The 19,619-nt window shown below is 45.5% G+C and overlaps 1 protein-coding gene across 3 annotated transcripts in view; it reads right to left on the bottom strand.

The window, feature by feature from the left end:
• The window catches only part of CARMIL1 (capping protein regulator and myosin 1 linker 1), a 319,604-nt gene extending 300,905 nt beyond the window's left edge, over positions 1–18,699 (bottom strand). For 2 of the 3 annotated variants that reach the window (XM_022562315.3, XM_089918429.1), the window contains exons 1-2: positions 18,140–18,699; positions 13,976–14,073 (exon numbers count right to left, since the gene is read on the bottom strand). In XM_022562315.3, the coding sequence (XP_022418023.1) occupies positions 13,976–14,073; positions 18,140–18,179 (138 nt within the window). In that variant the 5' untranslated portion in view covers positions 18,180–18,699. The remainder of the gene's footprint in view (positions 1–13,975; positions 14,074–18,139) is intronic. The other variant, XM_089918431.1, reaches the window with a different exon arrangement.
• Between the last annotated feature and the right edge of the window lie 920 nt (positions 18,700–19,619).

The raw sequence follows: 19,619 nt of genomic DNA, 5'->3' as shown, positions 1-19,619 counted from the left end.
AAATGAACAGCGTCCATTGCCCGTTCTTTCCTGTAATGTTAACTTCAGTTGCCTGTGAGAGTGTTTTTAAATAAAGAGGCGGGGCTACCCAGGTGCTTCTGAGGCACAGACAGCCTGAGAGTCTCTGCTTTGAGGAAGCAGCGCGCCACGAAGCCAGTCTGCAGAGGCCACCTGGTCTTCCAATCTAAGTACGGATTTGTTGGGCCCATTCAGGTGGCAAGGAATAGACATACACTGAAGCCAACTTGGTGAATGATGGTCTACCACGAGGACACCTAGAGAAGTAAGCAAGACTGGAATCCCTATCAGCCCAGTTGGGCCTCCTAGAAAACTGAAAAATACTCTTCCAAGATACGGTCAATAGTTTGATTCACTCAACTTTTGGAATCATCCTCCAAAAGCAGCCATCCAGGGCTCTGTCACCCTCTTCCCACTGTTCTTACTACAACTGGCTTATTAACAGCCTCTTCACGCTCTGTGGCTTCTGCTTGTACCGGGGCTTTTACTGCCTCGTGCCTCCTACTTTCTTCCGCATCTCTCTCCACGTCTCAGACTCCCAAGAGGAAGAATCTCTGTCTCATACAGATCAGCCCTGTGGGGCACAGCTGGGAAGTATAGGCTGTTGGTTGGCCTACAGAGGCTTATCTTGGCGGTCACAACCACCCCTAGTTCAGAGATGCTGAGGAAAGGAAACCCCCAAAAGGAAGTTGTGGACGTCACAGACTCTCAGAGGGGACCAATATGACCAGCAGACACCTGGCATGACCTGCCTAGTAAAAGACACTCCCCTAAGCAGATTTCAAAGTTCTGTGTGTGGTGGGTTATGACTATTTCTCAATAAGGCTTATTCTACAGGCACCTCGCTGGAGCTTACTTAAGGCTCTAACTCAGTGTTACTCAAATTTCAGTGTGCATCAGAATCACCTGAAGGGCTTGTTAAAACGGACTGCAGGCCCTACTCCCAGAGTCTCTGATTCAGTAGCTGTGGATGTGATGCCTATGAATTTGCATTTCTTTTTTGTTTTATTGTGTTTTTTTGCGTTACACGGGCCTCTCACCGTTGCGGCCTCTCCCGTTGCGGAGCACAGGCTCCGGATGCACAGGCCCAGCGGCCATGGCTCACGGGCCCAGCCGCTCTGCGGCATGTAGGATCTTCCCGGACCGGGGCACGAACCTGTGTCCCCTGCAGCGGCAGGCGGACTCTCAACCACTGCGCCACCAGGGAAGCCCTGAATTTGCATTTCTAACAGGTTCCCAGGTGATGCTAAAGTTGCTGTTCTCAGGACCGCACATTGAGAACCACTGGCCAAATCAATGGTTTTAAGACTAGGTATCTTAAAACAAGACAAACTTCTGTTTGGTGCCATCTGTTATTTTTGTTATATACAGATATAGGGATCTAAGTACTTCAAAAATAAGTATTTTAAAGTGCCTATGGATTTTTAATTAAATTAACCAAAGCTATATTACAGAACATACATTTTCATCCTTCGATATAACTTTATAAGCTAAGTATGACAAGGTATGCATTTGTTCTCTGACATTTGGGGACCCGCTGATCTAAACCAGTGGTTCTCAACTGGGGTCAATTCTGCCACCCAGCGAACATCTGACAACGTCTGGAAACATCTGTACTTGTCAGAACCGGGAGAAGGGAGGGCTGCTGCTGGCGTCCAGTGAGTAGAGGCAGGGATGCTAGTAAAACACACAGTAACGCACAGGCAGCCCCTGACACCAAAGAATTATTGGGTGCAAAATCAATAGCAGTGCTGCGGCTAAGAAACGCTGTTCTAACACTTATTTAGAAAGTGAGAATCCAGCATGGCCAGGAGTCCTCAATGGTGGAAAAGTAGAGCTACACGAGCCCATGAACGCAAATAAATCCCCTAGCATCAAACAAGAGCCATCATAACCGAAACCCAAGAGGAAGCAATCTGAGTGAGGTACCACAAACAGGTGGCAGGGCCCGTGGGAGCCCCACGAGGATGAACAGGGGCCAACTACTGATTTTTGGCTTTTTTGAGATCTGACTTTAAAGTGAAAGAGGAACTCGAGTATATTTCTGAATACATCGGGATCTGCAGGGAAAAGGAGGCATAAATGTACCCACAGAAAATGCACAGTCCTGTCTTCAGAGACATATATCTCAACAATGTACATACCTAAACCCTTTCTTAAAGAAAGATTTTTTCCAAAATCCACGTACCCTCTTTAAGACCAGCAGAGTGAAAAAAAATCCTAAACCCATTTGTGGAGACAGCCGATACTGGATTCAAGAGCTCTGACCAGAGAAAACATCAAAACAGGTATCTTGCACAGAGCCAGGAAAAGATGCAAAGTAGAAGTACTTCTCTGGGGACTTACCTGATGGTGCAGTGGTTAAGAATCCACCTGACAATGCAGGGAACACGGGTTCGAGCCCTGGTCTGGAAAGATCCCACATGCCGCAGAGCAACTAAGCCTGTGCGCGCCACAACTACTGAGCCTACGCTCTAGAGCGCAAGCCACAACTACTGAGCCTGTGCGCGCCACAACTACTGAGCCTACGCTCTAGAGCGCAAGCCACAACTACTGAGCACGGGCAACTACTGAAGCCCGTGCGCCTAGAGCCCGTGCTCCACGACAAGAGAAACCACCGCCAACAAGAAGCCCACATACCGCAATGAAGAGTAGCCCCCCGCTCCCCGCAACTAAGGAAAGCCCGCGCCCAGCAATGAGGGCCCAACACAGCCAAATATAAATAAATAAATTTATTTTTAAAGAAAAGAAGTACTTCTTTGGGGATATTTAGATAATATATATCCAAGTAATCTATGACTATGGACACATAACCAGATTCTCATATCAGAGCATTTAGCACAGTTCACTGCAACACCCCTCACAACAGTAACCACAGCTAAGACTTGAGGACTTACTCTATGCCAGACACTATTTAAAATATTTCATATGGAATGTCTCATTTAATTTTCAAAACAAATCTAAAGGTAGGTTCTATTATTATACCCATTCTATGGATGAAAAAAGTGAGGCACCGAGAGGTTACATAACTTGCCCATAGTTAGTAGTTTTAGGATTCTAACCCAGGCTGACTGATCCCATAACACAGAGGAAGCCTCTAAGAGAGTGGGAAGTAGAAAATGTCTGCAAAGATATTTAAAAAGAAAAAAAAAGCCATCCCTGAATTTCAGCCTAACTATACCACAAGCATGACTCTCCAGAATATGAAAGTATGGAGCCCTACTCCGATGGGTAGAGAAACTGTTTATTCCCAGAGAACACAGAGCCTGCCAAAAAGGACCCGAGTGTGAAGGCTTCCTGCACACACAGCATTGCTGACAACACCTGTTCAGTTCCACGGACAACCCGCGCATATCTGATGTAAAGACAGATGCTTCATTCATTAAGTCTCTGCAGTGAGAACTCACAAACGGGAGGATGCTTAAGAAACTCTAAGTGACAAAGTGCTAACAGCCTCTCCTTTGCTCCAGTTGCTCTGTTAAGAAGCAACACTGGACAGGAAGGATTGGACCGACTTCTTGCATCCAGGCCTTGTGGAGAAAGAGAGAAATATTGACAGAGAGACCTACCATGTTCCTCGCAGAGACCACTTACAGGACTGTAAACTGATGGAGGGTTAAGGGCTACTGGAGCTTCAGAAGTTTGTTTTCTAGAGAGAACTGTTGAAACGGAAACCGAACTTCACAGGTAACTCACCAATGATGAATTTTGAGGGGGTAAAAGTTCTGATAAGGAATACGACACCCAGGAGATTGCGATGGAGACAGCCACACAAGCCAAGTGCCCAATGAACTAAGCCTTTCCCTGCAGGCTGGTTCTGATTTCCATCGGCACAGGCAGTGCCTGTGATTCAGTGAACTAAGTTGTACAAAAAGTTTCCCCAGACTGCAACATTTTTGCTACCCCAAGGATGCAGGCGAAAATAGAAACTGGCTCCTAGAGACTTAAAGGAAAAAGGGCTGAAATGTTCCAAGCGCCAAAATGATCTGTCCAAGAACCACAAGTACTTCTCTCCAGGTCTCGGTTTCATTCTCATGCCTAGGAGGGATGATCCAATCTTCTTTTGGTTGCCAGTGACAACCGATTTCAGACAGATGAATTCAGGAAACCGAAAATGCCCACTGGTAACACCTAACCAACCAGCCTGGACTTCACTAGCCATATTTTAGCTCAGATTCAACAGGAGAGTGTTGCTGGGCTCCTCAGGCCTGGGAGTCAGGAATCAAACTGCAGAGAAACTGTCTTAAAAGAGACTTTGCAAGACTTCGGAAATCTCAGTAGCTTCCCCACTTCTGGTTCTATTTTTTCCCTTGTCTGTTCCACACTGGGACTGAGAATGTAACTCTGAAAATGGAAGGGGTCCTACGTGCTTGTTTTCTGATAAGCATAAGAAGTTCCCTGAGGAACCTCATCCCACCTGCCAGTCTTGGAAAGAAAGATAACCACAGGCAACATGGTACCCAAGGGCAGCACTGAAAGGAGAGAAATGCAGGCTGAACACTCGAGGGACTCACCAAGAAAGACGGGGCTGCAGGAGGAGCTGCTCGTGGGAGGAGAGCCCAAGGGTCCTCGTGACCTGGACACACCCCCTCAGGGGTGGGGAGACAGGGAAAGGGTGAGGTAGTGGGAAGAGAAGCAAGAACTACTCTGCAGGTGTAGGTGGGGTGGGGAAGGACCATGTCACTTAAGAGAGGGATGTTAGCTACACAGGTGAAGTCAATTGCCTTCAGAACTGCCTGAGAGAAAAAGCAATGTCTCCTTTCCTTATGATACTAAAATATCTTCTGAGACACCAGACGAGCTGTACATGCACATTGGCTTAGGGTTCTTCTTAGCTACATTTCATCCAATGAAAGCGCCATGGGCCTTCTCAGTTGCACATCTGCTCAACTACCATTTATCAGAGCCTCAAGGACCCAAGGTAAGAAAGTCTTGAGACCAGAGCAAAGACCAAAGATCTAAATTGTATAATGCAGTCTCACATCGAGCTGGGGTGCAGCCAAGAAAAAGCTGTGGCTGATTCAGCAGAAGCCAGGGCCAAGCAAGACCTGGGACTCCAGAACCCACCGGCAAACACCAGAGCCACAGGACTCCTTGCCTGCAAATATACTCCAGTAGAAGACAATGTCGCATCCACCCAGGCAGACTTAAAAGGGCCCTAAACTGCAAGGACAAAGTTTGCCTTGGGAGCTAGGGTCCAAGGAGCCCTTGCCTAAGAAATATAAGGACCTGAAAAAAGAGAACCAGCCATTCTGCTAAGCAGACCTTTCTAAAGACAGTAAAATTAATGAGGTGGGGGAATTATTCTCTATTGAGACTTCCTGAATAACAATCAGGTGAAAAATACATCCTTTAAAAAGTCTGTCAGGCAGCAATCCCACTGCCAGGAATTTATCCAAGAAAAATAAAAGTGAGGATGTGTCACTTATAAGGCAAAATACTGGAAGGAACCTAACTATCTCATTATAAGTGTTAGATAAATTATGGTATACTTCTCAAGTGGGCTAATAGAGTGCCAGGCAGAAATTCAAAACATTTTATATATATATATATAATATATTATATATATGTATTATATATTATATATATTTTATATAATATATATATGTCATGGAAAGCTTTGACCTCAAAAAGTAAAATTTAAAAGTAGGTTACAAGATAGGATTCAGGATTCCATTTTAAAAACAGACCACATAGTTTATGTATGTTAGCATAGAAAAATTTTTTCCAATGATTACATCCAAATTGATAGGACCAGGTGATGCTTCAGTTTTGCTATTTTATAATTTTTAGTAATGCAAATAGCATAGATACTTTCAAAATTTTAAAAACAAGAAGAAAACTTTTACTTGGCCAGAGCAACGTGCAGCTGGTACTCTTCACTTGGCCGACTGCACCCACACCCATGTTTCCTACAGAGTCTGGAGAACAGATTCTGTGATGCCACACACTGCATTCCCCCCTTCAAGTGGCACAATCCACAAAAGCCCATTAAAGACTCTGAGAAAGTCTGTTTAATTCAGTTTTAACAGTGTTTGCCAAACATCTGTAATCCCACAACACCTACAGCTTAAAAGGCTCACTGGTAAAGTAAGATGGGTCCAAAGCAAGGCGATCAGAACAACGAAAAGTCTGAAAGCAATGTCCTCCAAGGATTAAGATTTGTAGGAAGTGAGCATATTTCGCCTGAGGACTAAAAGACCAAGGAAAAACATAACTGTCTTCAAATACCTGACCCGCACTCATGTAGGAGGGAGCAAAATTGTCCTATGATGTTCCAGTAGCCTACGTTACAGTGAATTCAGAGAAGTTAACTGAGAAGCAGGTTCCAGCCTGAACTAAGAAAGGGCTTTCTGGGATTCTTGCTTTTCCCATCACCAGAAACACTAAAGCAGAAAGTGGATACTCAGCTATCAGGGATGCTACAGAAGCAACTTCTCATAGGCTAGAGTGCATGGTTAGATGGCTACCAAGAGTCCTCCAGCCTCAAGATCTTCTGGGCAGCAATCAAGAGGGGCCAGGTCTGAAGAAACTTCCCCAGAGTCAGCTTAAGCCAATCTGTCCACACCAGATCGTGTCTGGAGGACACGCCTACTCATCCCAGTCGATGCCCGTAAATGTCTCCTGAGACCCCAAAGCCCAGGGATCAGCAGGAATGGACACACCTGCCTCCTCAGTGGGAACTCAGCACATTCATCCCAAACCCTTGCCACAGGCTGGAGATGCTCTAAGCACAGTTCAGGGCATTTGTACAGCCCTGCTTCTACTTCTAAGAGGACTTGCTGTGCACCCAGTGTGTCTAAAAAGACAAAGATACCTGCTGGCCAAGGTTCATCGAGAGATAATGTTTTCAAAAAAGAAAAATTCTCTCCCAAACAACCAAGATGAAGGAAAGGACCCAATGGGTGAAAGTGAACAGACTTTTATGTAAACACACACACACCCCCCACCTCAAGCATCCTTCTTTCCTCCCTTTATTGTACCCCTCTTTTCTCAAAGAGTTGGGGAAAGTGAGAGAGAGAGAGAGAGAGAGAGAGAGGGAGAGAGAGGGAGAGAGAGAAATAGGGCACAGGAAGAGTTAGACAACAATAGGCCCCATATATACCAATCCAATCCTTGTATTCTGTTCAAAGACAACAAGCTTTTTAGAAAGGGGGAGAGTTCTATCCTTCATCAGATTTTAGTTGCATTTTCAATCTACTTTAACAAAAGATATTAACAGCATTTCTAATGAAATGAAACATAAAGGTGTTACAGTAACCTTTCACTAAAGCCTTTCTGTTTTGTTTTCTCTGTACCTATTTTACGACTATGAAAAATGAGTTCTTCCAATTCATGGCATATTCTAGTTAGATTTCCCGGGTCCTCCTTGTCCAAAATGCCCCCTTCCCAGGGTGCCTAAATCCCAGAGGCTGGAAAGGACTATCTTTTTAAGAACAATGAAAAGTTACACCAAGGCTGGTGTATGTTCAACAGCTTCTTGCCCAAGGTCATTTGACTCACCTAACCCAACTACAGAAGAAACTGGGGCAGATGAGAAAGTAGAATGTAAATGCAGCTCAGGTAACAAGTTCAAGTTGGCCAGAACTGTCTCCTGGAAACATGTGCCCAGAGCCATAGCCTGCCTCCAACCCCTACCCAGAGGTCAGCGGGAGCTGACTCCAGTTCTGAGTTGGGGAAAATTCTGAAGTACTCAAATACGGATTATTTTATTTTGAGTTTCCCAGAACTTTTGCCAGGACCCTTGGCAACAATGTGTGCTCTCTGATACCTACTCCTGAAGATTGTTTCAATGTTGTTGCTGTTTTCTAAAGCTCAATTTTCTAGTCATGTAACTTCACCCAGGTGCTTTGAAAATTACCTATGCACTGAATTGTAAGTGATCCTTAAAAGTTGAGGCTCCTAAAGTTCCACAAAGAGAACTGTTCAAATTACCCAACAACTGGTACAAGCCTCCTGCAGAGGGAAGTAAACCCGGAGGCCCAGAACAACGATTTTCCAATAGCATTCTTCAGAAGCCACTGCAATCTACAAACATCTGATGTGGATTTCATTCTTACTTCTATTTTAACTGCTGGGACAAAACACAAACACATGATTTGATGTTACACCAAACTTAACTTATTGGAGATAACAATGAGGTAAGCTTCGCTGTCAGGATACCCCACTTTTGCGCAGAGCTCAGGATAAAGTGTCTCCTGACATCTCTATTTCCTTGGAAAGCATCCCGAGATTGCAAAAGTAGCTATTTTAAAAACTGTGACATTTGTACTACCTAAAGGGTAAATAGGGAGTCTCTCTATACTAAGGAGCCAAAACAAAATCCAATCTCCCCTCTATTTCTAAGTTATGTTCATCAAAACAGCCTCACACAAATCACTGATTGGGTTTATACTAATATTTTGGATTTTAACTATAAATTTGCAAAACACACTTACACTCCTAAAATAGCACTATTTTATTGGTCCCATGGAAAATTATGTTTTAAAAGGGTACAACTGATTTAAAAAAAAAAAGTCTAGAAACCATCGGCTAAGGTTGATGTCACCTGAAAGTAGATGCAAAACGTAATTTCCAGAGTGAATATTTGTCTGAGAAGTGACTATACCGTGGGTCGTGCTGCTGAATCAAGTTAGGTATTAGAGACAGGGGAATTAGGAAAATATTAAACAGACTAGCCACAAAAAATGAGCATGGCCTCGTGTAAAAGAACAACGCTTTCCGTATCAGAGACTGAGGCTTAAACTAATTCCTGATTATGTGGGCCAGATGCTTACAAAACTTTTAGGTGAGAGATATTCCCTTTTTAATGCATTTTTAAAAAATAAACAGGAGTAGAGTTTATATTTTAATGAAAGACAGCACTGCCACCAAAATATTTTAAGGATACATGTTACCCCAAATAACGTCCTTTTACTTTTCCTCGTCTTAAAGTTAACTTAGTTATTCCAATCAAGCTGAATTCAGATGCTCAAAAGTTATAAATAAACAGCCAAACGAGAAAATACATTAAAGAGATTCAGGTTAACTTTTCAAAAGAAAATAAATGAAGGATGGATCAAGTGTTTTCAAGGGAACAGGTGAACAAACTGACATGGTTACATTTACATGCCATTCCTCGACATGCTCAGTCTAATAAGAAAGAGAGTCCTGCTTCTGCCCCATTTTAAGAGGGATGTGGAAGAACAAAGGGTTGGCAAAGATGATTGAACCCAAATTCCAAAGTGAAACAGGAAAAACAAAGCTGAGACCAGGAACAGATCTACACAATTCAGAGGCACTGTTCTGGAGAGAGAGACACATTCCTCTCCCGCAGACAAGCAACAGCAGAAGCGTGGGTGGCGGACCTTGCTTTCCCCTGACAACATTTTTCTTTCAACCATTAGTCCTCAAAAACAAGGCCAGGCAATACCAAATTGCCTGGATCACACATGCATTGCTGGTAGGAGTACACAATGATTCAGCCATTCTGGAAAATGGAAAATGACGGCTTCTAAAAAAAAAAAAAGGCAATTCCTATACAAACCCACAATTATACTCTTTGGCGTTTCAAAGGGAGAAATGGAGACTTATTTTCACACCAAAATCTATAAACGGGCTTCCCTGGTGGCGCAGTGGTTGAAAGTCCGCCTGCCGATGCAGGGGACACGGCTTCGTGGCCCGGTCCTGGAAGATCCCACGTGCCGCGGAGCGGCTGGGCCCGTGAGCCATGGCCGCTGAGCCTGCGCGTCCGGAGCCTGTGCTCCGCAAGGGGAGAGGCCACAGCAGTGAGAGGCCAGCGTACCGCAAAAAAAAAAAAAAAAAGTCCAGGTACTACAAAACTTGGGTGGAGATTCAAGTCGCAAATGGGAGGAAGGACCGAGAGTCTAGGGAACACAGAATCTCTTCCTGATGACATCCCCTAAAGACAACAGAGAAAGGCCGTACAGCAAAGGATGACATGGTGCCAGTGTGTGGCTTGCGGCAGACCTGCCCACCACTTAGATATAAAGTACAGGCCATGGACTTCCCTGGTGGTCCGGTGGTTAAGACTCCGTGCTCCCACTGCAGGAGGCACGGGTTCGATCCCTGGTTGGGGAACTAAGATCCCACATGCCGAGCAGCACGGCCAAAAAAAAAAGTCCCCAAAACGTACAGGCCAAAGAACTGTCCGCCGGGAGGACACTCCAATGACAGAGAGCCTGTTCTAGCCTGTTCCATGTTCCCTTTAACTGTTCCCAAAGGCACCAGCTTGGACCTGTTCCATCCCAGTTTCCCAAACTATGGTCAGTAGGGTCTCTGGCCATAGAAGTTTGAGAAAGACAGTATACTTCCGCTCATTCTGAGAAATCTACTACGCACAAAGGTGTACTAAAGGCTCTGAATCAAAGCCATGCAGTAAAGACGCTGGTTTATCTTTGTTTACCACTTGACTGTCAAACTTGTTTTTCCCCCGAACATCGATTTCTGACTTCACTAGACCAGCGCGTACCTTAGGAAGTTGGGATCTCATCAGTTGCACTCCATCCAGCTTAAAAGGTACCATAAACTATAAGTAGTTATTGGCCTTAGAGTGAACTAAGCTCAGTCCCTCAATAAAGGCAGTGAATACTTGGGCATGGAAAGAATAGGCATTTTCTGTGCCACTGAAAAAACAGAATGCACAACCCTTCGGTTCCTTCTGCTTTATCATTTGTTGGGTGTTCGTCATGTGCTAGGCATGGTGCTAAGCAGTGTTAAGATACAGCCCAGTTAATCTACAAAGAAACCATGTACAAATAGAACATCTGTTTCATTAGAGAAAGGAATTGAGGCTGAACAACGTTATAAAGTGGCTAGGCTGCAGTGTGAACTGGGCATGACTCAAGGTCCAAGGCCTTAACCGCTGAGTCCTACTGCCTCCCCAAAAGAGGGGAGGATAAAGTTCATGTGATGGTCATTAGAAACAGGTGGTGGGAAGAGACCTGTTTAACCAGTCCCAACTTTCACCTGATCCCAATTGCAAGAAAAAGAATCAGCTTTAAGCCCAGCCATTCTCTACCCCGTACCCCTTGCTCCAGCTGTACTTAGTATTTGCCTCTAACATGCTAAGCTCTCTCAGGCTTCCAGGCATATTCTGTTTCCTTTGTCTATAACATGTCTCTGCGCTCTTCCCTTAGTAACTCTTATTCATCCATTGGGTGTCAGTTTACCTTTGCCTTCTTTCTGGAAGTCTTCCCTGACCCTCAGGCCTGAGTCAGGGATTCCTCCCATGTGCCCCCAATCATCTTGCTCATAGCACACCTCAAAGCTCTGCCTCTAGAGATGTTTACCTCCCAACTCAACTCTGAGCTCTGAATCCCATGAAGTCAGAATCTATGTCCATCTTGTACATCTGGTACAGGGGAGAGTCTCAACAAGTGTGGAGCCAAGCAATGTACAATGTTATCAATCAATCAGTCAAATCCACACAAGGGAGCACTAATCCTTCTGAAGTCCAAATCTTCCTGAAAGTTTGCAACCACTGAACAAGCCAAAGGATATTTTCTTTCTATTTTGAGCATAATGGGGAAGTGGACAGGCTCTGAGTGAGACAGATCTGGGTTCATTCAACTCCCGGCTCTGTCGTTCATTAGCTGGATGACCTGAAACAAGTTCCTTTAGCCTCTCCAAATCTCAGTTTCCGCAAATACAGATGTAAATAGTGCCTACCTCAGAGGGCTGCTGCTGGAGCGAATATGGCAATGCATAATCAAGTGTCCAACAGAGCCTGCTGAATAAACATTAGCTCTTATGACCATGAGAAGGAAGATGAACATAAACCCTCTACAAAAGATAAGCTAGAAATAGCATAAAGTCTCAAAGTGTGAAAAGAAGGAACCAAGTCCTATATAACACACTCCCAGCTTTATAAGGAAGGATACTAAGAGCACGCGGGGCAGGGGGGATGGGGGGGGCACTTGGGGAAAAGGAACAAGAAATAAAAATCAGAACAGAAATACTGATTTAAGCCAATTCAGGTATACCCTATTTTACTGAACTGACAGCCAAAAAAGAAAGTCAGAAATGCAAATTATAAGGAAATTCCCAATGTTTTAAGTAAATGAATTTCTCTGAATTCAGAAACTCCAAAATCAAAGACTTAAAAAGGTTAATTCATAGACCATCCTGCTCAAACCTGAAGCTTGTCAAACCTTGAATATTTCTATTAACAATTCCTGCCCCTGCAAGTAGGGAACAGGCAAGACAAGTTTACCCCAAGCCACTTAGAAACTGCTCAGATTCCAGATTTGGGGAGATAAATGCTTAAATTCAAATACATTTGTAATTTGGTTACAACCTTAATCAACTCCAGCGGACGTTAAGAGCCCCCACCCCCCACCCCCGACAACATGTTAACAGGAAGTACCAATCATAACTATTCTTTAATGGTGCCAACTTTATTACACTGGACATGTAAATTTGTCTTTGCAGTTTTAACTTTGCAAATTTTACTCATGGCATGGGTTTATGAATACTACTTTGATGAATAGTGTCCATACCAAATAACACCACATACCATGTTAGACTGTTGCAGGAAACCTACTTGATATTTAAATTGTATAAAGGTGAATCCATCCTGTGAAGATTTACTGTAAACGTATAAGACAACAAATGGCAGAAACAAAATTTCTTCTCTGCACTACCACTGCCAAAATATACCTCTATCCTATGGCTGAACGACGATAAGTAAAACATACTTCAAGGAAATTTACTCTTTATTAAAACTAAATAAAGCAGAATGATGACCCCAATCATTTCTGCTATTGATAACCTTAATGATGCAGTCTGTGTGAACACATTTCATCGCAGGGCAAAAGTCACTCAATCAAGTTTTTCCACTTCAATTTCTCTGCCATCCTGATTTGTACACAGAGAGATAGAAGTCATCCATCAATAGCACAATCCTTCCATCCACAGGGGAAGGCAGTCAGATATTTTAAAAGATTCTCAAGAGAGATGGTATCAGAAAGATACTTCAAACTCTGTGGCAACTTCAACTGAAGAAACAGAATATTAAAAATATTCTCTTTTAATGACATATGCTTGGGATTTATTTTAAAATACTCCAGAAGTGTGAGGCGGGGGAAACGGTGATGAGATAAAACAATATTGTCAAAATGCTGAAAACTGTTGAAGCTGGATGAAAGGTATACAAAGTTCAATATACTGTTCTCTACTTTTGCATATGTTTAAAATTTTCTAATGGTAAAAAGATGAAACCGAATATTTTCTCCAACAAAAACACAAACAGCGTGTATTTACCTAAGCTTAAATTAAGGTTTGCCACAGTTTCAACACAGAAACCACTAAAGCACCACAAAAGGCTTTTCACCTCTCTAAAGGTACAACTCAGGCACTGACAACTCCCTAGCAATCCCGTGCTCAACAAGGGCCAGTCCCTCAGCCCCCCAGCAACTCTTCTCACAAGCTAGAGGGAGGAGCCTGCATTTCCCTCCCAAACACCAAAACCAATTTAAAAAGACAAATGTTTTCTTCGCCTTCTCAGACCGTTACCCAGAGATGGCTGCCGATATAACATTTGAGAAAATTTAATAATTATACTGACATCGGAGGAGTTTAAAAATTTCATCTCAAGTCCTCACAAATAAAATCAGATAATCAGCCACAGCAAAGATAATAAGCAAGCTCCCTTTGACATCCAACTTTGAATAACTTGAAAACGGTCTCTAGGAGATGACCTAGATGTGGGTGACTTTTTACAACATTAAGAAAGACAATTTTTAAAAACTTCAGTCTCTAAAATTTAAATTAACCCTACTTTTAATTTTCAGTGGACAAATATTCCAACTAACCTAGGACAAAATGGGCATCAGAATTTCGAACAAAATATAAAACACAGAACCAGTGCTGCATGAAAATTAGGCAATCAAAACAATAGACGGGAAAAACATTTTTACTTCCCAACTTTTTTTTTAAGAAAAACATTAATACTTACCAGCACTTTGTTTTCAACTTTGTCTCCCTTCACTTCCAACTTTACTTTCTTCTTCAATGCAATCTTTATCTTTCTGCCAATAACATCCTTTATGCTTTCTGAAAGAAAGGAATAATTTTGTTATATTCTTTTATTAGTAAGAGAAAAGCATTGGGGAGGACAGCATTTGAAGGAGCATTTTTGGTTGTTTTTATTTTTTATTGTCTTTTTTTTTCTTTTTTTTTGGTTTGTTTGTTTGTTGTTGTTGCTTGTTTTAACAAGCCTGATAGTTGCTGGTCACCAAGTATTTGATGAACGCCTACTTTGTGCCTTGGACCGTGTGCTCAGATGCTGAGGCAAATATAAAAGCATATGATATAATACCAGTCCATGCAAGGCATGATATAATCTTGCTGGGCAAAGAGGATAAGCACACACAAAGAAAACAAAAAGAAGCAAGGTCAGGCAGTAGCACAGAGCACTATATTGCAGGCACTATATTGCAGGCAGGCAGACCATAAGCACAACAGGAATTTATAAAATCCCTTGGCTGGTTACCTCTGGCCCCCAGCAGACTCTGTGTTCATGACAGTGCCATATACATATTATCATTTTCCAGGAGTGCCTTGACATGAAGGTTGGGAAATATGGCAAAGAACCAGAACCGGCCCAAACAATTCAGTCAGGGCGCTCCTGGCCATCTGTCCTTTCAAAATCTTCATACCACCGCATCCCTGAAGAGTGGTCAAAGGCAGAATTGAGAGAAAAGGGGAGACTTGAAAAGTTGGATGGTAGCGGGAAGGCCCTTCTGGGACTCCCGTGAGGACCCCAAACTGAACAGGTCCCAAATCAAAGTCACTATTTTCCCTGCTCCTCCTCTGGCCCTTAATGAAGCTAGAAATCTTGTTTATCTCCAACTCCATTCTCTCAGGGAGCCAGTCACCTCCTCTCCTAGGCCCACCTCCTAACAGCTCCTGACCCGTGGACTTGATCCTGCATTCAGGGCCTCAGAATCTCTCACCGAGACTAAGCCTACCACCTCCAACCTATCAGCCCCCTGTACCACACCTCCCCCAGAACTAAAGCGACCCTTCCAAAGCCACAGATCTGATCGTGTCCCTCTTGCCCTATGAGTCACAGTCATTTTTGGATGAACCCAAACCTTGCAGCAGGCCACTCAAGGCCTTTCACACTTTTCCAGCTTAACTTCTCAGCACACACCCACCTATCTCTATCCTCTCCATCCTTTACACCCCTAGGATCCTGTATATATTATTCTCTTTCCTGGGCTGCACTTTCCTTATTCTCCTGCTGGTTAGATTCTACCTTCCTTCAAAACATAGCAAACTCCTTTGTACCCCCACCACTCTGAATTGTGTATTATAATCATTTTGGGTCATTCATATATTCAACAAATATACCTAGTGTGCCGACTACTCTACTAGATGCCGGGCTAGAGATGACCCCTGCCTTCCACAAGTGCTTACCGTCTAGTGGATGACTGTCAGCCACTAGACGGACTGATGTCACTCGATGAATCTGCGCTCACTACCATGAGATCATGGACTAGATACACGAAGGTTTCAGGGAGGAGGGGACCCTTGAGCTGAAGCTTGAAGGAGTAGGAAATAGACCACTGGTTTCCAAAGCACAGTGTACAATACAATCCATTGGGGTGCAGGAAGAAAACAGAATTTCTACTTCTATTTGCAATGTGTTTCAGTTTATGTTTTAGATTACACACACTAAATGAAGTATGCATGCAGCTTAACAAATAAATATAGGCTTATTAAGGGGTGATCAAAATATTCTTATTGGAAACCCACCACAAAGAGTTTAGAGCCACTCAGATAAGAAGAGTGAAGGAGGGGAGGATAGGGCAGTGCCAGCAAAGAGAAGGGCATGGGAACAAGAAAAAGTACAGTTTGTCCAGGGAACAGCAATGAGGTGGAATGTTGGCCGGGGTGTGGGGGATAGGTCGGGGAGCTCATTACACAGGGAGTTCTCTAAGCAGCTCCTATCTTATCAGAACGCAAAACGGGTACAGGCTACTCGTCCCTCCCCTAAAAAGAACTGTGGGAAATGAGCATCTGAAAGTGATTTAAGAATATATACACAAAGAAAAAGATTGGAAAGTTATATACCCATAGGTCAAAAGTAGCTATCTTGGAGTGGTAACATGGGTGACATATATTCTCATTCTTCTCTGCATTTAAATTTTTTAAATAAAAAGCCTGTATTACTTTAATAATCAGAAAGATACACAACACATTTTTTAAATGCCTTGGGGGATTAGCTTCAGGGACTATATTGAAGTTTTCACATGGTTGCCATTTTGAACTGATGGGAGCAGAACTCCTGCAAGCACTTGAAATTAGAGACTAAAGCAGATGCAGGAATTTCCCCCAGCCCAGGCCAATTAGACCATTTAAAGGCCCAGAAAAATCATATTGGGCCTATCACAGAAACATTTGTCCTTTGTTTGAAAGATATGTGAGATGGGCAGGACTCGATAAACATAAAAATTCCATTTCTAGATAAGGGTTAAATTCAACTTTTAAAATATACCAAAGGATTTATTTTGAGGACCGTCAATATAAACCAGGTACCTGATTTCCATCCTATCCTTCATCGTCCTTTTTCCTGGGTAATTACCTAAACTTTTCACCACCAGGCTCAAGGACAACTAATTAAAAACTCTGCCACCTTCTTTAGTTATCCTTATCTCCTGGCCAGTGAGGCAAACCCTCCCCTAAATTCTCTTTCTCAGGACTTCTGGAGGCATCTTCAGAGGTTCTGGGTGTTTGTTTCCTTCCTGGAAGGGTGTTGGAAAGATCTCAGCCTCCCAGAACTGGATGGACCACTCACTCCCAGTGGACTCTACAGGGTTGGGGAGAGAAGGGGCATGATTCGGGGGGAAGGGGGGGTAGACTTAATACCCTAAATTTGGTAGTTAGGTTTATTTTAATTCAACAAAAGCAGAAGCTTCTATCTTCCATACAAGCCTAGCAACAGCTTCTTTACATCTAGTTTCACCTGCTGAGTTAACAGTCACTAATGGAAGATCACACACAAACTCCTCCAAAGTATTACTGCTAGAAGGTGAAACAGAGGGGCAAATTCCTCAGATGCAAATGAATGGGCGGTTAGAACTCTTGTCAGCACCGATTAAACGTCTTTCTGAGCTGGAGGCTGTGTGCCAAGGATGGGACAGTAAGGAATACAGGTCACTGGGGCTCAAAACACACACGCACACAAAAACACATACCTTGTTACAATACAACATGCTACACACACACACACGCTTAAACGCTTGGTTTTCCGAACACTCTTCCCCCCAAACCTCATTTGAGCTCTGCCATTTTAACCATCCACTTAATTAAGTTAAACCCCAAGACAAAATATTCACCACTCCCCCAAAAAAAACCCTCAAGGGACTCAAACAATGGGTCACCTTGCATAGGGTACCACACACAGGTTCCCTAAGAGATCCGGGATGGGGAGAATCGGTAGGTTAATCATTACTGAAATAAGGTTTTTATCATTAACCCTCAATTTCCTGGCCCGAGTTTGCGTCAGTCCTGTAACCCTTTCGCTCCCAGTTCGCTAGGCGAAGCCACGCCTTGCTAGGCTCAGTCATTATACCGGACTAGCGCCCCCCACCCTCAAGTCTGTACGTCACAGGGGCACCTCCCGCCGGTTATTTCCTGGGGACAGGGTGGTCCTGGCACGTGCCTGGCACTGTGCGCTCGCCAGCCGTCCCGGTGCTGGGCTTTCCCGGACTTCCCGAGTTGAGGACACTGGGCTGGGCACTGTAAAGGATTCTCCTCGCTTCCAGAACTCCCCAGACCCTGGCAGACCGCCCCCTTCCTCCGCCAACCTGGACCCCCGGTCGCGGCGGAAGGAGGCGCCTGGGGGGTGTCCCAGCGGCGCAGCAGAGTGCGCTCCCGGGTCTCCCGATTCCTCCCCGCGCCGGCCCTCTCGGGACTCGGCTTTGCAAGCGGTCAGGTGGGAACAAACTTCCCGGCGCCCCCCAGCGACCCTGCCCGACACCACTCCGACCCCAGGGGCGCCGGGACTTCGCGGGACGCACGGGAGGGCAGAGGTGGGAAGGGCGGTGGAGGTGAGGGGGAGGTAAGGGGGACGCAGAGGCAGAAGGAAAATCAACCACCGCGCGACTCTTACCTATCAATTCCCTGGGCACCTCGGAGCTCTCCTCGGTCATGGTGGCCTTCTAGGTGCGGGGGTGCTGCAGGTCCAACTCTGATTTACAGCTCCCCACCCTACCCTGAACCCCTCAATTTCTTAGAGGCAGATGCAGCTTGCAAATGGGAATAGGCAGGAAAGCGGGGGCGGAGATAGAATATTGCCGCGCCCCCCGCCCCACCAAAAAAAAAAAAAAAAAAAAAAGAGTTGCAAATCCGAGGTGGGTTTGCGGCTGCTGCTACATGACGCCTCCTTGCAGTTCCTGGCGGCGGAACGGAGACCCGGCAAGACTGGGAGCGGGCGCGGGGCGGCTGCGGCTCGCGGCTTGCGGCTCCCGGCGGCGCTACTCCGGCTACTGGCAACTCCCGCCGGGTTCCGGCGTCGCACCTACGGCCCTAGGTGAAGGCGGAAGGCGTGGGGAGAGGCGGGGAGAGCGGCGTGGGGCGGGGGACTAGGGTTTCCTCGCGCTCCTGCCGGGCTTCATCGGGGCGGGGGCAGCTTCGGCGCTCCTCCTCCTGCTTTTCCTCCTCCTCCTCCTCCTCCTCCTGCTCTCCTCCTCCAGCGTTTCCTCCTCACCTCGCGAGACCCGGCCTCCCGCGCCCAGGCTCACGTTCCCCGGCGTGGGGCGCCCAGCCCGGAGGCACGCGGCGCGGGGCTGCGGCGGGCACGGTGCCCCTCCTCGCAGCCTCCCTCCCGAACCGCCGAAGCCCTGCGTCTGGAGAGGGGGCGAGAGAGCCCGGGAGCCATCTGCTGGCTGCTGGGGAGGACAGCCGGGTGGGCCTCGGCAGCCCGATTCCCCGTCCCCACCTCCCGGCGGGCCGAGGGCGCCAGGGGATGGGAGGCTGCAGGCTCGCGCAGATTCCGCAGACCAGTCTGCACGGAAACCGGGTCTGTCTGGGAGACCCTCTGCGCTCTTTCCTTTTTCAACCCTCCCTGTGACTGCTGACGTTTCCTTAGCGTTATTAATTTTCCATTTCTGGGGAGCAGGAGCTAGACGAAACCTGTAAACACTAACCATATGGTAAAAAAAACACTTTTTTGTATGCTCAGCGGGCGCGCCGCCGCCGCCGCCGTTTCCAATCTCAAACACTCGAAGTGGGAGAGCGCCCGGAAAATGCCTTTCACCCGCTGCGGAACCTCCTTTAACCCCAGGGCATATTCGGGCAGCTGAGCGTAATTCACAAAGGCCAGAATAAGCCTGTTGATAGGTCTGACTGACCTGGCCCAACTCCCTCCGACTTTCCCTGGGCTCCACCCCCGAAGAGACAACTTCTGGGCAGCTTCTCGCCTCTACTGCTGCATCAGTACCTGGCGGCTGGGAATGCCTGTCGAATCAGGTTCTGTTTCTAAAGGACGGAAGGAGGGGAGGGAGGAAAGGAAAGGGAATCCTACGCGTTGATAGTCTAGTTTTAAACACTGCCGTCGGCCTTGGATCCCCAAGAATCATCTTCAGTCTCTC

This window comes from Delphinapterus leucas, chromosome 10, assembly GCF_059928025.1.
Source record: "Delphinapterus leucas isolate spDelLeu-1000000601 "Yukka" chromosome 10, BTC_Dleu_Yukka2, whole genome shotgun sequence".
NCBI lineage: Eukaryota > Metazoa > Chordata > Mammalia > Artiodactyla > Monodontidae > Delphinapterus > Delphinapterus leucas.
This window is presented reverse-complemented; position numbering and strand designations above follow the sequence as displayed.